At 40.8% G+C, this 19,389-nt stretch overlaps 1 protein-coding gene across 1 annotated transcript in view; it reads left to right on the top strand.

Moving 5' to 3' along the window:
• KCNK2 (potassium two pore domain channel subfamily K member 2) overlaps positions 1-19,389 on the top strand; it is a 129,488-nt gene that overhangs the window by 66,031 nt on the left and 44,068 nt on the right. The window contains exons 4-5 of the mRNA XM_073335286.1: positions 9,195-9,355; positions 14,348-14,534. Coding sequence (XP_073191387.1) covers positions 9,195-9,355; positions 14,348-14,534 — 348 coding nt within the window. The remainder of the gene's footprint in view (positions 1-9,194; positions 9,356-14,347; positions 14,535-19,389) is intronic.

The following is a 19,389-nucleotide window of genomic DNA, read 5'->3' as shown; positions in this document are numbered from 1 at the left end:
TCAGTTAATCAGTTTATTAGATGTTTGTATGTAAATGTTCACGCGTACTGATGAACTGGGACCATTCTATAATGTTGGTGAGCAATATAGTGCGTAGCATCCATTGTATTGAACAGAAAGCAACATCATAGAGACTATCTATCTATCTATCTATCTAATCGTTTTAAGTATCCTACAAGTTGAAAACACAGAATTAATTATTAGTCCTTTGAAAGGTTTAAAAATATTTTTACTGTCCTGTAACTGTGCCTGGTTTAACTCCTCAAATAACATCAGAACCAAGAGATTCTCATGCAGAGTGAAATTCTAGGAAGTAAGAGAACATAGGACAGTTTGAGTTCCAGGAACAATTTCTGCTACCTCATGACTTTTAAAATCTGCTAATACATTTTTTTTACTACTTTGTTTAGTAGGTTATATACATCTTTGTGTATGTATGTATTCATGTCGGATATGTACATATGCACTTGCTTAAATGCTTGATGAGTAGGGATGAATTTAAACATGTGCTTAAGTAATTTGCTGAGTCAGGGCTACAGTATGCACAGCAAGAGTCAACCCAAATACCTGAAGTCAGAGGGAGTTTTGCCTGAGTAAGAACTGAACAATAACTTCAGGATTTACCCTGGAAATAAAATATCTATAATTCAGAATTGATATAAAATAACTCAGATATACAGTCTGTTAAGTTTAATCACACTGAGTTTCATTGCGGACTCCATCAGGCATCGATCATAGCTGTCATGGCAGATCTCATGAAGAGAAACAATCTCAAAGGCAGCTGTCCCCCCAGCTCATTGAAAGCTTTAAGGATTAGTACCTACATTTTAGGTTCATCAGCATTTCACCATTTTGGTGGTATTAATAGTACCGTTTAATAAGTGTGAAGAAGCAGTTAGCAAAACACCAGCTGGCACACATCTCAGTATTGGTTCAATCCCCATTGATGCCTGCGGGCGTTTTGGCATTGAATTGGGCCCTCCGGGGGGGGAGGGGGGGCTAGCATGTTACCCGCTATTTTCTCATTACAGCGTAGAAAGAAAATTAAAAGTGTTTCTGTAGGTGACAGCTATGAGAGATATTCCTTTTGCTCTAGTGGTGGAAGCTTGTATTTTGTGGCACAGGAAGACCAAGGCCTCCAGTCTCAGCTCATCAGCTGTATGTTGTTTTATTAGGGAGAGGGGATAACCTATCTTTATTTAAGATTGCAGCTTCAGTCGCGTTACGAAGATGATTGAAGTCCCTCTTGTGCCTCCAAAAAATAAAGAAGTAAAACATCCTTTCACTTCAAGACACTTAGGTGTAAGTCTTATTAACAACTAGGCTGTTCTCTGAATTTTTTTTGAGCAAGGACTTTTAAGAGTAAAAAATCCTTAATCTCTTAAGGATTTTGCAATATTTTGTGTTTCTCTGTAACTTTGATCCACTCAGGGAAAATACACTTCTTAACGTACAGGTATGTTTTAATACTGGTTCACAAAAGAGGCAGTTTTCAAGGGCAAGAATAGTAAAATGTTTAAAGCACACAATTCTCTTTCAATGAAGCAGATGGAATAAGAAAAAAGGGGATGAGGGAAAATATTTTCATAGCTGAATTCCAAACTGGTCAAGACTACTTCTCAATAGTGAAAGGAAACGCTGGGATCTGTGTTTGGGGTAACTGAGAAACAGAGTTAAATGACTTGTCAGAAGCTAACATGCAATCTTATGGCAAAGTTAGAAATACAAACCTGATCTCTCCAATAGCCATAGTGCCCCATATATAAATATATAAACTGTATTTAGGTTAAGAATGTTTAACAACCTTGTTAAGTGCTTGAGACATATAGATGGAAAATCAGTAAGTAACTGGAAAGCATTATTATTAGCCACATTTTTAAACAGGGTAATGCTCAGAGATTCGATACATTGGCTGACACTGGGGCTTAATGGGTTAAATGCTGGTGGCAGAATTAATCAATGTAGGTTCTAGTCTTGGATCTGGCACTTAATTTGCTAAGAAATTTTGGCACATTTGACCAATATTTGTAGCCACGCATGCATGTACAGTGCAGACTGTAACCTGCCTGGAACTTGGAGGGAAGATTGAATGCATGCTGCAGGAGGGAAAAGTTTGAAGGTGGCAACAGGAACTCAGTCTGTGTGCACATGTTCGGAAGGACAGCTGTAGCATTTCTGTAAATAGTAAAGAGTTCTTTTAATAAAGAGCCAGTTCAGTTTTTAAAAAAACGGAGTCCTCTCTTATTATGACCGAGCACACAGTATACAAAACATAGTGGTAGTGGTCATTTTAGTGAAACCCACAACAAAGAAGAGGGTGTAATTAACAGACAAAGAAAGTAGGACCTAGAAACACCAAAGAGGCAGCATGGAGACCACTGGGAATACTGGATCTCCAGACGAAAGCCTTGCACGAGTGTGGGAGAAAGAATTCAGTCTGTATACAGACCTGACCATGCCCTAGAGAAAAAAAATGAGAAAATGAAGGATGAAGCTTTTTTACTATCTCATTGTGTGGGGGGAAAAGGATGAGAAGGAGAAGGGACACTGCTCCTGGGAATAATGCCCAAAACACTGGGACGGCTGATCAAGGTGCTGGATGAGTATTCTGACCCCAGGCAGAATGAGATGGTAGAGAGAGATTTTTTTCCACCAAAAAACAACAAACAACAAGAAGCAGAAAAGGGAATAAATATTCATATTACAGAGCTGAGAACTCTAACACTCCCATATAACTTTGTACATTCCCTAATTAAAGGCAGGATGTTCGTGGGAGACATGATTCCAGGAGAGAGTGTTGAGGAAAAATAGCTCTAACACTTGATAAATGTCTCCAAAATAGCAAGGGCGTCTGAACGGTCCAGTGAAAGGATTAAAAAAACCCAGACCCACTGCCATTAGTGCAAAACAAATATGCAGGCTCAAGCTAAAGGAACCCAGGACTCAGGCCAGAGACAGAATGACCAACAATATAAGCATCATGGTCCAGTGTATCTATTTTGGAAAGCAACACAAAAGGCAGAATAAAAACCACCCAGCCTAGTGGCAATGGTGCAAGGGGTGTGGGAAACAGAACCACTTGATGTTCTGATGTTGCAGTGACACCAGGAAAGAAAAGCTCAGTCATGCATGCAGTAATTGAGGACATAGAGATTTCCAGTGAAGAGGAGGAAATTTGCAGTGTAACTTGATCAGATTTGGGACTCACAATGTACATGCACTAAAGAAGAACTCTGCCAGCTATTCAACGATCACATTTGCAACTATGTTATTAAACCAATGAACAATTCAATTCCAGCTGGATTGTGGAGCCAGCTGTCAAGTAATCACAGCTACACCGATAGGCAGTAATATTAGACTGGAGAAATGTGAACAAGTGGCGGTGATGTACAGTAAAACCAGTCTGAGGCCAGTGGGCAAATTCAGACTGTGGCTAAGAAACCCAAGAAATAGGAGACATTATCACTTGAAGTTTATAGTAGTTTGACACACAGGAGCACCATCCACTGCTGGGCAGCAGGGCAGTCAAGTTATGGATTTGATCACAGTAAAACACCAGAATATCTTCAACGTGAAAGAGGAGACTCACCGCAGAGGCACTCACCTGGGCTGTCGGAGACTCAAGTTCAGGTTCCTGCTCCAAACCAGGGTTTTGTACCTGGATTTAACACATCCTAGGTGAGTGCCGTAAACACCAGGCTATTGTCTATTCTAGGCTCGGTCTTTTTCATTCTCTACTGTTTGGAATTGTTGCACATTGTTTAAATAATTAAATATTCATTGGAGCAGGGACTTGGGTCTTCCACATTCTGGGTGAGTGCCCTAACCATTGGGCTATAGAGCCAGTCAGTCTCTCTCTTTCTCTCTCCCTCATACTAAGTGGAACAGCTCCATCAGGAAATAATGAGAGACCCTCCCAAGAGTCAGGCAAATCAGGACCTTGAAACTGGGTCTCCCAGATGAGTGCCCTGACCAACAGGTGATAGACCCAACCCAGAATAGCCAATCTCTCTTCTCAGAACACATGGAAAAGGCTTGATTTTTGTCCTGATGTGGAACAAGAACATTTTTGAAATCTCAAAGCTTCATGGGATGGGAAAACTCTTTCCCACCCAGCTCCTCTCAGGACAGTGGTGGCAACAAAGCCAAAGAAAACTGCATAATAGTGGCAGATAGCAGGCACACTGGACAGACAGGCCAGATCTGTGACAAGGAAGATTTAGAAAGAGCCTCGGCCATCAGCTGGCCTGTTGTTGGAGAATCATTGGGTGATCCTGGGTTCTTGTGTTATGTGAAAATAACACTTCCTTGTTCACTTTCTCCACACCAGTCATGATATTATAGACCTCTGTCATATCCCCCCTTAGTCATCTCTTTTCCAACCTGAACAGTCCCAGTCTTTTTACTCTCTTCTCATATGGAAGCTGTTCCATACCCCTAATCATTTTTGTTGCCCTTTTCTGTACCTTTTCCAATTCCAATATATCATTTTTGAGATGGGGCCACCAGAACTGCATGCAGTATTCAAGGTGTGGGCGTACCATGGATTTATGTAGTGGAATTATGACATTTTCTGTGATTGTCTATCCCTTTCCTAATGGTTCCTAACATTCTGTTTGCTCTTTTGACTGATGCTGCACATTGAGCAGATATTTTCAGAGAACTATCCACAATGATTCCAAGGTTTTTCTTGAGTGATCATTTTGTATCTATAGCTCAGATTATTTTTTTCCGATGTTTATTTATCCGATGTGCATTACTTTTCACTTCTCAGCATTGCAAATGGGAGACTTATTCAAAGATCACCACCTTGAAGGACTATGAGGCCTAGTAGGTCGCAATGGGAGGGCAGTAAAGGCCATGTTCCTGTTGTGCATTATGTATGAATAACCTGTGGCCTCAGCAAATACTGGCACAAAATATACAACAACAACAAAAATCCTTGAATGGAAAGGTGTAGCAACCTGCATGGAACTTGCAGGGGGGAACACAGGTTGTTGGAGAGAAGAGTTTAGAGGAGGCACCAGGAAGCGAGTGTGTGTACATGTGCTTTGAATGCTTACTGCAGCTGGAGCACCTCTGTAAATAGTTCTTTTTAATAAAGAGACAGTTTAGCTTTAGCAATATGGAGTACTCTCATGTTATTATCTAGCCTGCAGAGCATGAAACAGCATAACTTAGCTACATAGTGAATGGGCATAGACTGTGTAATGTCCCCTGGACATACATGCTGAATAGAACTATCCATACATGCTGAATAGAACATGTAGCAGTATTTGCAATGCCCTTCCTGTCTTGGTTCACTCATGGGTGAATGGAAGCTACTTGGTTTTAAAATGTGTTTCTTGTATCTGTCTATAACTACTTGTCAGAGAACATACTCGAAATGCACACGAACCCTTTGGGCATTAGTGGCACACTTAGCATTTTAACACAGCATGGAAGGCATTTTAGGAAACCAGGAGGTAAGTCATGCTACGGTGTATTAAAGTAAGGTAGGGGACATTCTGTCTGTGACCCAGTTTTGGAAGTAAAATGTGTGATTCTCTTCTAGTTCCCTGCAGATAGGGCCTGATAAAAGCTCTTTCAGGGGAATCTTTTCATTGACTTCAGTGGGTTTTGGATCCCTTAGTTCAGTGGTTTTCAAACTGGGGTAGGCGAGAAAAATCCTGCAATGGCGGACAATGCATTTTATTTAGTAAGACTGGGCAATCTAATCATAGGTATATTATGACTCTATCTCAGATGGGGGAACGTGGTAGGCTACGTTATCTGGAAAGGGGTATGCAGCCAAAAAAGTTTGAAAAACACTGCCTTAGTTCATGTCCACAAACTGTTAGAAAGAAATACTTTGACTCTAGATCCAGGAATCACTTATGTACCAGAACCAGAGGAATAGAAACACACACGGGACAGGAGGTGTGAAGAATCTCTCCTTGCACAGCAACTGCCTGTGTGGTTGTGGTGCTGACCTGTGTGCAGAGCCTGAGAACCCAGCCATGTTTCTATTTACAAATGCTGGTCCAGGGGACGGGAGGAGAGAGTGCGTGGAGGGGTGTAAACGTTGCTGATTCGGAGAGGTAATTCCGCCAATATGGCAGACTGGGAGCAGGATCCAGCATCTGGATGGGCCTAGAGCTGCTAATGGAGCAAAAGAGAGAACTCTGCAGTGAAGACCTTTGCTGCCATGTAACTTATTCAGTGATAGAGCTGTAGCAAGTACAGTAATGCTGTGAATGTCTATGTGATCACTGAAAATAGAAAAGAGCTGCATGATACTTGGAGGCATGTAGTGGTGTCCTTACGGTTTATGTGCTAGGATCAGCACGGTGAAGCTATGCGGGATGTAGTTTCTCTCTCTTGTTATGTAGGAGCAGCATGCTGCTGATGGTTTTTAGAGAACCATAGCTTTCTTTTAGACAAAATGTTCAAAAATTAGATCAACCACAATAAGCACAAGTAAATTTACTCTCCCGTTCCCTAAATCAAAGAATACCTCACAATGTGGGGAAGTAATAAGACATTATTATTTAGGGACAATTAATGTAGCTATCAAGACAGGCTGATTTGTAATACATGGTAGCATATGACTATGAAACATAATATTGTGTGGGTGATGGAAATCTTATAACAGACCATGTTGCTAGGGCACTAAGTTATAATGAATAGATCCCAAAACACATTCTCTTTTTTCCTGAGAAGTGCTCATCCAGCCAGAGGTACACTGCACCACCTCTCACGGCTGGCTGTTAATCCAGAATGTGTGTATGTGAGAACCCTTCATATGTAATTAATTAAAAAGAGACCTTTTCTATGGTTTTTCTACATGAAAAAATCTGTTATGGAAAGCATATACAAGTCGTTGAGGGCCGTAAAAGCAAAGAGATGCATAATCTGGTTCCTATGTAAAGTATGTCTCTGTAAATATGTAAATATATAGAGCTGAATGGGAACTAGATGTCCTGGAAGTGATTAGTAGCAGATTACAAATAGAGTGCACAAGAAACATATCTCCTCTGACAGCAGTGGGAGGAATGGAAATGGAAATGGAAATGTCAGAGTCAAAAAGAAAAAAACAGTCTCTTTCTTTTGAGTATGCTTAGTTGGGTGAGTATTTTATCATTACTGAGAGGATGTGGAACAGGGAAATATGTCTCTTTGCTCTACCAAAATCAAGGGCTATTGCCAAAGACAAGAGTTTGAATTGCACATGGTGCCCCTAGATGCTTGGCTCTAAGTCACGCAAAGGCCTTATAAAAACTGAACAATAGAATCTATTCAAAAGTACTGTAGCCATATACACAGACCTGTTAATTAAACAAGACTAACTAGTATTTGTTTCGTTCTGTTGGTTTGGCCATCAGTAAACAAAAGCTAATTTATTTTAAAAATCTGGGACCAGATTCTGTCGTGCCCTGAGATCTGCTTGGTGCAGTAAAGTGGGGAATGCATCAGTTTACAACTCCCTGAATGGTGAACCTCAGTGGTTCCAGTCCTGGCTCCAGATTAACTCAGAGCACTGTATTACACTGCCCCATAGAGACATCATGGGGGTAGTGGGCAGGGAAGGGAGAAAACATATATTTAGTTAAAATCAGTTTAGTCTAATAAGAGACCACAAATGCTAAAATGTTTTAATTATAATTGTGATTTTTTTGCATAGTGTCACTACAGAGCAGAGTTAAGATTGTTTAGGTGCCCTAACTGTGCATCTCTATTCTTTAATAGGTTGGCATTTCATTTAACCTTAACTGAATTTTCTGGGTTTATAATGCTTGATTCTGGGATAATTACAACACAGATAACATTTTTTGCTGTTGATTCCTGATCTGTACTCAACCTTAATTCCCTCATAACTCATTTTTTGTCTGGGAATTTACATTAAGGTTGAAGGTTACATTAAGGCATATTGAGCCAAATTCATACCTTGTATAATTCTGTTTTCTTCCGGGGAGTTATTCCAGGTATCATTTTGGCCCCTGTGTATACAAAAGGATACCAGTAGTGTTTCTATTAAGAATAATACAATGCCTGCAACATAAATTTGGTTTGGGATACTTTGCATTCTTGAAATTTGAAATAACAATGTTTTTCTTAGTTCAATACAACTGCTACATACTTTATTACAAACATTTCCAATGTATGGCTCAAGCCATAGCATTCATAATCAGATTTCCATTTAAAATTTTCCAAAGTGTGTATGTGTTGGAAAAGGGGAGATGTTTGGATGCAGGATTTTGGTTCTGATTTATCTCTAATTTCAAGAAGGGCAATAGTAAAAATAAACAAAATGTTGCATATGAAGAAAATTTGTTTTTGGTGCCAAACCAGGGTGCTCAAAATAGATAAACAGAAATTGGGTTAGATACAAAAAAGAGCTTCACTTATTTGTATTACCTCTTGCATTCTGGAAGTTCAAATGCCCCTCTTTATACCTCCATTTACCTGTTTTGAAATAGAGCTAATATGCATGCTAGAAGTATGTTTTTAACTAAATTCAATAATCTTTGTAAGTGATTTGAGTTTTCAAATGGACAGTGGCATCAAATTGCAAAGTCTTATTGTGCCTGCAAAAACCTGTATGTGTGCGCTCCTTCAGTCCTAAAGTATATGAACAGTCCCACTTAATGTACAAATCCTCATCTTGCTCATCCCAATGTGCGGTTTCATGTTGCCTCCCTTGAAAATGTGCCTCGTTGTGATCTTGGAACACTGTTTATACTACATTTGAATGTAAGCTGCATACAGTTTCAATGCATTGCAGTCTGCAAAATTGCAATTCCAGTTATAGTAATTTCCACTTAGTAGGGTCTGATCTTGCGCCCTGTGCTCAGGTTAATCTCCCATTGAAGTCAATGGAAGATTTGCTCCAAGTGATTTCAGTGGGAGATTTGCCTGAGTAAGGTGTGCAAGGAGTCAGCCTCTATGGTGAAGCTACTCTGTGGGAGAAGGAAAAAAATTCAGCAATATAAGAATTATACGTATAAGGGAGACAAATTGGTTAATTGGACAACACTCTGAATGAGGAAAATGAGAAAATCAAATTTATAAGGGTGAATCTATAGAAATGTACAGTGTATAATGTGGTTGATCCAATGGGGACCGCTTAAGTTTTCTCCTCCTGTAATACTTTTGGACATGTAATTTAATATGTGTAAGTAATTTATAAATAGCCCAAGTTGTTTGTAATGTAGGCTTTGGGAACATCTCGCCACGTACAGAAGGTGGAAAGATATTCTGTATCATCTATGCCTTATTGGGAATTCCTCTGTTTGGTTTTCTGTTGGCTGGAGTTGGAGATCAACTCGGGACCATATTTGGAAAAGGAATTGCCAAAGTAGAAGATACATTTGTTGTAAGTATGCTAAATATATTGTCCTAAATGTTACTCCTCACTTTAAAATTAAGTAAAAATACAGTAAACTTTTTAAAGAGAATAATGCATTGAGTCATTGTTAATGTCTGGCAAAAGGTGTGTTGAAGATTACTGTAAGTACATGTTATCCAACACTGTTGATAGAGAACGGGGTGAAGTTCAACATATACATTCAGATTCAGTTTCCTAAAATAATTATGACTGGGAAGAGAAATTGGATCCAAATCAATCAACTTATCTTTTTTATTTTCCTTTAAAATATTCTACAGCAGCAGCAGTTTGTTTCAAAAAATTATAGTATTGCACTATAGTAAGAAATCACTGACACAGAAATGTGGCTGAATGGGATTACTTTAGATAATATAGGGGAATCGGTGCAGGCGCTTTGAGATTTATGGTAAATCATAGATAAAGCATACACTGATATTATAGGCAGTGTTCAAAGTGAGCAGGAAGTGAACTCTTGGACTTCCTTGCTACACCTTCTAGTGGGCCCTTCTGTTGCCTTTCCATTCCCCATACTGTATGGAGATCTTGCTCTCCTTCTACAGCCCCCACAGCACAGGAAGTAACCACTGGACTCTCCTCTTCTCCAGCACTTCCCCTGAACTAAAACAAGCATCCTTCTGTTTAATTTTAAAAAGCAGGCGGTCGGAAAGAATATAGTCTTTAAAAGAAAGACTCTCTGTAAAGAAAACAGAACTTGAGAGAGATTAGAGGGTTTTAGTTGGCCAGTGCTCTCTTCTGCTTCATTATAAGTGTGACTACACGGGGTAAGCATGCGCAAGTGGCAGTACGCAAAAATTGTGCTTACACATACACAAGAATCCATTTGAAATGGAGTCCCATTGCCTGTTTTATACACTTATTTTTCTGAGCCTATAATAGCTTTATCCCACGGATTGCCATAAAACAGATATCTAAAAGGACACTAGCAACTTAACTTTCAGAGTATGTTTTTTTTTTAAATTTGTACTACTCTGTTGTTACAAGTAAGACCTACAATTCATGTAACTGTTTAGAAAAGAAATTCTCCTTTTATTTCATTTTTTTCATGTGTATTTGACAGCTCTTGGCTTCAGTGTTTCTTGGCATAGTTGAAGCCTGAGTCCTACTTATGACACCATCAGGTGTTCTGCTGAGGTCAATGGGATTGTTCACGTGTGAAGTTACTCACATACATAAGTCTTCGAAGGCTGAGCAAGTGGCCCCTGTTCGGGTTGGTCTTTAATCTACAGTAGAAATAGGGCAGAGAAAAACATCTTTTCAGAACAGGACAGTGTAATTGTAAAAGCACAAAAATTGCCCCGGGGGAACTTAGGAGCAAGTTGCCAACCCCAAACATTCAAAAATCAATGAGTCAGGGCCCTCTAGGATTGCAATTTTTAGAAAAGTACTTTCGGGTTTCTTTTGATTGGCTTTCTGGTTTTTGAGCCTTTAGGTGCACCGAGGTCACACTTTCATGCTTATCTTTGCAGCCATGAAGGGTGGACACTTTAAAAACATAAAATGAAACCTGAGATTCTTACATATTCACAGGAATTCAGCAGCCAGGACTTAAAGAGAAACACCAATGGTTGCAAGAATTGCAATAAAAATTTGAAAGTTGGCAAAACTGCTCCTTTTAAAGACACTGTAGTAGGGACTGTCACATGGAAACCTCCCCATTCCTACCTGACGCCCACCACAATGAGTCTCGCCCCCCACACTTGTTGCTGGATCTGGAACAACAGGAGCAGAGGCAGAAAGAAGCATGTGCAGACAGCTGCATACTCTGCCTCTGCCTAGTTAAATCTACAGAAGCGTGTATTTCCTCCTCCGTGTCGCCTCTCTCTGTGGCTGCCTGTTGTGCTGTAGGGCCAGAAGTCCCTCAGTTGCATCTAGATCTACTTCAGCCTCCAGTGGCTAAAGCAGTTACAGCTACAACCCGAGCACTGGTTGTCCCAGTGGCAGCAGGTGGTACAGTACCTGTCATATTGCATTTTTAAATACATGTTTATTTAGCAGCCTTAATTTGCAGTGCAATTTCCTGTTGTTTGTACCAGCACTGCAACTGTTGTAGGTTCAAAGGGACCAATTCTGTGCAGCATGCCATATTGTTTGCCTATTTTCCTTTATAGTAGGAACTGTCTGCTAGCATGGTTGCTTTTAAGATTGTCACAATGCAGAATGGTATTATGCCAGACAGTTTCATCCACCAAGCAAATGCTGGCTTTAAGACAAGTGAGAAGAAAAGGCTCAGGGTACTGACTTTCAGCTCAAAGCCACCATTTCAAACCCAGCTGGATCATTGGCAACCAAGAGCCATTTGCATCTAGAGTTAGCTGAAAAAATGGAAAGAAAACATCACGAGGTGTTTTGATCATTCTTTACTACTTCTCTTCAGAAATCAAAATTTTCATGAACATTTTTGTTGAAACATTCAGATTCTGGAAAGTTTTGACCAGCTCTATTTGCATTTATTGGCTAATTGTCTCTCTGTGTGGAAAATAGCTTAATTCATTTCCTAACAGATAGGTATTGTGACAGGGTCAGGCCAGATAGCTACAGGAGAGTAATAGAAGGCAGATATAGTAGCCCCAGGTTAAGTAGATCCCTTTTCCCTGGGTAAGGTAACAGACAAGGTTCCAGAACAATCAGGAACCTTCTGGAGGCAATTAAGGCAGACAGGCTGATTAGAACACCTGCAGCCAATCAAGAAGCTGCTAGAACTAATTAAGGCAGGCTAATCAGGGCACCTGGGTTTAAAAAGGAGCTCACTGCAGTTTGTGGTGCGTGTGTAAGGAGCTGGGAGCAAGAGGTGCTAGGAGCGAGAATGCATACTGTTGGAGGACGGAGGAGTACAAGCTTTATTAGACACCAGGAGGAAGGTTCTATGGTGAGGATAAAGAAGGTGTTGGGAGGAGGCCATGGGGAAGTAGCCCAGGGAGTTGTAGCTGTCGCACAGCTGTTCCAGGAGGCACTCTAGACAGCTGCATTCCACAGGACCCAGGGCTGGAACCCGGAGTAGAGGACGGGCCTGGGTTCCCCCCAAACCTCCCAACTCCTGGTGAGACACAGGAGGAGTTGACCTGGACTGTGGATTCATGAAAACGGCCAAACTGAGGGCTGCTGTGAAGCTCCAAGGCAAGCAAATCCACCAATAAGCACAAGACCCACCAAGGTAGAGGAGGAAATTTGTCACAGTATCCATATTTTAAAACTGATTAGCAATTTGCTCCCTTGTTGGCAGTCTCTGCAGGTTTGATTTCCATAGTCAGACACTGAATGGCTCTCTCACTCTTAGAGGTGATTTTCCCCTCCCACTCCCCACCAGCAAAATAAAATAAAAATTGAGTCACATCATAGGAGATTTTACATCACCACAGCCTGTGCTTCCTGGTTTTGAATGATAAAAGCTTGGCTTTGGTCTTGATGACTGTCTGGACTAGCTTTCACAAGCACTAAACTAGTTAAAAATAATGTAAGGAAAGGTCAATCAGGAACCAGTTAAGCTCTTTTCTGAGCTCCTTTATTGTCTCTACAATAGGCCAGATTTTAAGAAAGTCTCAAATTTTGTGGGTACAGTTTTCTGCCTGCATTTAATTGAACCAATATAGTTAGGCAACTACCTGATTTGTGGGTGCAGTCAGATATTTAGGAGGCTAAAATGCATGATTTTTACTCATAGTTACTTGCAGGTGCAAAACTGCACCCACAAAAATAGAAGCCTTTGAGGCCCATTTAAACATTTAGTTAAGTATGCCAGTATGTCAAATCTGCTGAAACTTTAGTATTACTTAGTGGTATAAATGCCATTCGTTCAGACCAAAAAGGGAATCACATTCAGAGTCTGCAGATGTTTCCTGGAATATCCACGTGTGCTTTGAATAAAAACCTCTCTTCCTGTGGTGGACTCAGAGGGTAATTCTACAAAGCAATTAAACTCCTGTGACTGGCCTGGATTGGCTGATTTGGGCTCATGGGGCTCAGGCTGTGGGGCTGTAAAATTGCTGTGCAAACATTTGTGCTTGGGCTGAAGCCTGAGCTCTGGGACCCAGGGACATCTACACACCAATTTTTACCTCTGCAGCCTGAGCCCCACAAACCTATATCGGTAGACCTGGGCCAGCTGCAGCTCTTTTATTCCAGAGTAGACGTACCCAGAATAATAATATCCTATCCTTCTGAGTGCAGCTGGGAAAAAAAATTCAGACAAATAGTTTATGTGCTGAAAAATGCAGTTTAGGTAGACTGAAATCTAGTCACAAATTTGTTGAATCATTTCAGCTCTAAATTTTTTTGGGGGCTGGATTCACAAGGACACTTAGGAGCTATTTGAGATGTTGATGAGAAAAGAGGGGCCCTGCTCCAATGCATATTTAATTATTTGTGCGAAGTAGAATAGCTTTAACAGGAGAGGCTGAGAGGAACCCACTCCAGAATAATCAATAGCCTGGGGGATAGGGCACTCAACCTGGCAGGGAGAGACCTGGATTCTAATCCCTAGTTTAGATTAGGGATTCGAACCTGTATCTCACGCATCCCAGCTGAGTGCATACTGATATCTCACACATCCCAGCTGAGTGCATTAGTCCCACTGGCTAAAGGTTATAAGTAGAGCTCCTTCTCCTCCTCTGGCCATTTTTTGACTCCAGCCCTTCATTTCCTTTGCTTTTATTTTTCAAAAGGATTAAAATGCCTTTATAAATTAAACACTTTATTTCTGGTTGGACAAAATATTTCATTCGACCAGAAAAAAAAATTCTGTTTTGTGTCAGTTTACCAAAAATTCTGAAACGTTTTGTTGCCATTCTGGTTGACTGATTTTTGTTTTCTTAACTGCCAATGAACTGAAAAATTAATTATTCATCCAGCTCTGCTCCTTAGTAAAGATGATGCTCCTCATTCTGGATTTGATAGGTGCTCAAGTACAATCACAGTTTTTTTAACCATGGATTTTTCTTTCTCTCCTCTCCCTTTCTTCTGTAGAAATGGAATGTGAGTCAGACAAAGATTCGCATCATATCAACAATAATATTCATATTGTTTGGCTGTGTGCTGTTTGTTGCTCTTCCTGCTGTAATATTCAAGCATATAGAAGGCTGGAGCACATTAGATGCAATTTATTTTGTAGTTATCACTTTAACTACCATTGGATTTGGTGACTACGTTGCAGGTAAGATTTTGTCATGATTCTTTATCGCAACCTAAATCTGTAATATTTTTAATAGTTATACAGGATTTGCATTGTGATAATTAATATAACTATTGTTCATGTAACCATCAGAATGTAGATACTTCTGCTATTTCAATCAGAATCATTTGCATGAACAAGAACAAAAAACCTTGTTTTAACTTTGTAATACTTTTTTCTTACTTTAGACAAGTACAACATTATAATAATAAGTAAATTATTTCAGGTTGTTAAATATTTTGGTTTTTACACTGGAGTCATTTAAAAACAGCTCTGACAGTGGTGATCTTCTGCTCTCATTTGTCAAAATATTGTTTCAGAATTTGGTTTCAGCTGTACAAATATCCCTAGCTGTCATGCTCTCTCTTTTTCTGTGCTTTCTGTCTCCTGTGTTCACTTTCGCCCTTTATCTATTTGTGTGTGTGTATGTGATAGGCAGATTTGGCAGCACTGTGCTGGAGTTAAGGTTGTGTGGCACTTTCCATTACAAGATCCTGTTTTCAGTTGCTTATAACTTTGCCAAACTTTAACTGTTTGGGCTGAAAATGTCCATACTGAATGTCTGATTTTTTTTAATGAAAGTTTTAACTAAAACCCTGTAACCACTTTTCAAAATGAGGATAGAGAAAAATTATTTGTCCACGTTTAAAAAAAAAAATCCTATAACTGTTTCTTTGAGAAGCTTTAATGCCTCCATGTTTTTTTAGCAGGGACTTGAAACATGGCAGGGAGGTTGTCCTGGTGTAAGGAATGTGTCTGTTCCTGTAAAAATCTGGCCAAATTATAGACTTTGAAAAGTCACAGTTCACATACGCTTGGTAAAAACTTGTTAGAGTTTGGGAGCTACATTTTTCTGAAGAGTTTTTTCTGTTGTGAGCATGCTCACAGCTCCCAAGTGCTGATTGGACTGCACATGCACCATCCCCACAGAAAGAAAAGGAGTACTTGTGGCACCTTAGAGACTAACAAATTTATTTGAGCATAAGCTTTTGTGAGCTACAGCTCACTTCATGCATGCAGTGGAAAATCCCCACAGAGTGACTAAGCATGCTTCATCCAAGGCTGCAGGAACTGAGCAGGTCTTTCTCTGCAATTGCTGCTCCTAGCAGCTGGGATTTATTCAATGAGCATCATCTAGCCTGTGCACTGAATGAGGCAGAGACCCTGTGTAAAATATAGCATGTGATCATGTAATTAAAGACTGTAGTATAATGCTTATGCCCACGGGGGCTGAATTAAGGTTGCACTGGCAAACTTAATTGTGGCATTTCCTAATTTTTGAGTGCTTGACTGGAAAACTGTAATGTTCTTTTAACATAGTGTTTGTGTGACATACACATAAATATAAAATGTGAATGCATGTTATGTTTTATGTCTCTTGCTGTTTTTTCTCCCATATTCCTTTCTATGGTCTTTATGTTCTCTTCCTTTCCTCTGCTTGCTGTTCTGGCTGCAGGAGTAGACATTGGCTCAGAATTTGTGATTCCAGTGAGATTCACCTGCTGCTGGCTAGCACTATGTCAAACCTGACACACTGCTTCAAAGCCAAAGCTTTGGGTGTTTTATATTATCTTGATGCAATCAGCAGTACATTAATGCAAGGCCTGGTTATATTTATAGTAGGGGCATAATGTGAAATGGCCCACTTGGCTATAACTGAAACATTGAGTACACATTAATCATTTCTTTCAATATAAATGTTTGTACATTTGTCTCTTCGTGGGCTCACTTGATATAATTTTGTTCCTGCACCGCACAGTATAATTAAAACTTGTATTTTACCAGAAAACACATTATCTTTCTGCAGAACATCCTGGCATGATTTTACTCAGTAATAGTTCATTTTATATACATTTTCATTTCACATTTCCACTATTAACATGAAACTATTGATTTTTATTTCCACTCAGATTAATGTGCAGAAGACTGGTATTTATATAGTAATGTAGTCAATGTGTGTACCACATAACTGCTTGCCTTTGTGTCCTGGGTCCTGTACTGGTAATGGTGATTTTCAAGTTGTAAGGGCCCGTGGTTTCAGAGGAAGAGCATCAAACTTCTATCTCTGTTGTAGCTGTGACATTCAGAATGGTTGCGACAGATCTGAAGTTGGCTGCTGATTTGTTAAACTTTATCCTTGGTTTGTGAGTTAGTTTATTTTGCATCAGCAGCAGGTGTCTGGAATATTTTGCAAAGATCAGTTCATTTCTCCATAATTCTAAACATATAGCTAACTTAATGGTTAGGTTTCTTTATTAGATATGAGAAAGCATACAGAACGTTTGCAAGTTAGCTACTTAATAGGGATCATGTACTGTATTAAGATTTAAGTTTTGCTAAGTCACTGTAGCATGGCTTTCTCCTTTTTCTATTTAGCTCTGCTGAAGTAGTGGGTAAATCCTGTATGCTTTTGAGACAGTAGTGTGCATCAGCTGAATAAAATCTTCTAGTTTGTTGGAGCTGTAAAATGTGAAATGATGCCTAGTTTTGTATTTATTACAGTTGCGTCATGCGGCAGGTAAAAATGGAGCTGTAGTCCAGGTCTTAGTGCATAGGTGTCTTACAGCTGAAAAATTCATTTACGACTGGCACTGCTGCCGTCTCAGAAGTGAGGGCCAAGTTTTAATTGAGTCTGAAGTACCCTAAAACGGAGAGGAGGGAGGCTATGTCTCCAGTGTAGCTGGGAGCATGCTTCCCAGCATTGGTGGACAAACACATGCTAGGCTCTGCTTGAGCTAGTGTGCTTAAAAATAGCAGTGTGGCTTTGTTGGCACGGCCAGTGGCTCAGGCTAGCTGCCTGAATATAAGCCCACCTGACCCTCTGGGTACCTGCTTGGATGGCTAGCCCAAGCGCTTCCCGTGCCACCGCTGCCACACTGCTATTTTTAGTGTGCTGGCATGAGCAGAGCTAGCATGTGTCTGTCTATCTGCTCTGGGAAGCACTCCCAGCTGCAGTGTAGCCATACGTTAGGGATGATCTTTCCAGGTCAGAACTAAGGTACGCTAGTTGGGCACTGTGGTGTAGCTTGCCACTTCCACTGCCTGAATAGTGCCCGTTTTGTGCCTAAAGAGAAGAGGCAAGTCCCCAGACTGGCATCTTACACCTGCCCAGACCTCACTACTTTTTAAAGAGAGGAGCTTTGCAGAAAACAAGACATGAAGAGGCTGAGAAAAGTAAGGAGGAGACTTGAATCCTTAGGGAGACAAGAGAGAGAGATTGAGTGTGTATTGGAGTAGCTGGGACAAGGAAGGGAGCAAACAGAAGAATTTGGACATAGAGAAAAGTAATGAAACTGAAAGGCTGTAATGGAGGCTGCCTTGGTAGAAATTCCAGTAGATGCAGAGGTGAAAGTAAACCGGTATGGTCCGGTACGGCGTACCGGCAAGAGCCAGTACGCCGTGCCAGACCGGACCAGCTTCCCCAGGTGGGCGCTTTAAAGGGCCTGGGGCTCCGGCCGCTGTGGGGAGCCCCGGGCCCTTTAAAGCCTCCCCCACCCCCACCCCCCCTGCTGCCAGAGCCCCGGGTAGTGGCGGCAGGGCTCCAGCCGTGCTTTAAAGGGCCTGGGGCTTCAGCCGCTGCAGGGAGCACCAGGCCCTTTAAAGCACCCCCTCCCCGAACCCCCAGGGCTCCCCGCAGCAGCCGGAGCCTCCGGGCCCTTGAAAGCACCACCTGAGCCCCCCTGCCGGAGCCCTGGGGTAGCAGCAGCAGGGCTCCAGCGGTGATTTAAAGGGCCTGGAGTTCCATTGCGGTAGCGGCGGCCAGAGCCTGGGGCCTTTTAAATCGCCCCGGTCCTCCCAGCTGCCTCTGCAGCCGGTAGCTCCAGAGGTGATTTAAAGGCCCCAGGGCTCCCAGCCACAGTCGGAGCCCTGGGGCCTTTAAATCTTGATTTAAAGGGCCTGGGTATTTAAAGGCCCAGCCTCTTCCAGTCAAGGCCCCACCTCTTCCAGTCGAGGCCACACACCCCCCGCTCAGGACTCCAGAGAACCGGTAAGTCCTTTAAGTTACTTTCACCCCTGAGTAGATGCCACTAGACTCTTTCCTCCTTGTCTCTGTTGATTTCTGTTCGAGACTCAGTATTCCCAGGAAGCAGTAGACTAACAGATCTTTATTATATCCAAAACCTAGTTGCCATTTGGAACCAGTGGAAACTTTCAGTGGCTAGTTCCACTAGAGTAGGATATGTTAAAGCAACCATAGAGGATTGCAGTGTCCCAGGATGGGAAAAAAGGGGTGAGAGAGAGTTCTTTTGTTATATGTCCAAGAAAATAATTATATAATGTTCTTCCTGTGAAAGGATTTGATATTTTGATGTTCGAATTTGTGACAAAAACAAGTGTCAAAATATTGTATTTTGCCATGACACATAACAAAGTGACAAACTTTTCAAATGGAATATTACAGTACCTACTGAGGAAAATAAAAAGTGACTGGTAAAATGTGGCATTCCATTGATCCATATCCTGTATTTTGATTTCTAATGCTAAAGATTTTGTTTTCCTGAGTACTATAAAAATCAAACAAAATACCATGTAAACATAAATAATAGTTTTAACAAGATGTGTTGACCTCACCATTGAGTTATTTTATGTTGCATTTTATTCTCTCATTTTTCGTAAATTTATGTTTTACAAAGGTGTAAACCAGAGTTACTCCACTGATATAAACAGAATTGCGTGCTGTGCTTTGGTTGCTATGTAAATAAAAGTGTCTAATTAACATAGGTCTCGATTCTGCTACCTTTACTCACATGGTGTAGTATCTTACTACATGAGTAGTGTCCTTTATTCCAATGAGGCTACTTGTAGAGGAGGGCACTAATCAATATAGGTAAGCATG

Source organism: Lepidochelys kempii, chromosome 3 (assembly GCF_965140265.1).
Source record: "Lepidochelys kempii isolate rLepKem1 chromosome 3, rLepKem1.hap2, whole genome shotgun sequence".
In the NCBI taxonomy this organism is placed as follows: domain Eukaryota; kingdom Metazoa; phylum Chordata; order Testudines; family Cheloniidae; genus Lepidochelys; species Lepidochelys kempii.
Note: the sequence above shows the minus strand (reverse complement) of the source record. Positions and strands in the feature narration are given on the sequence as shown.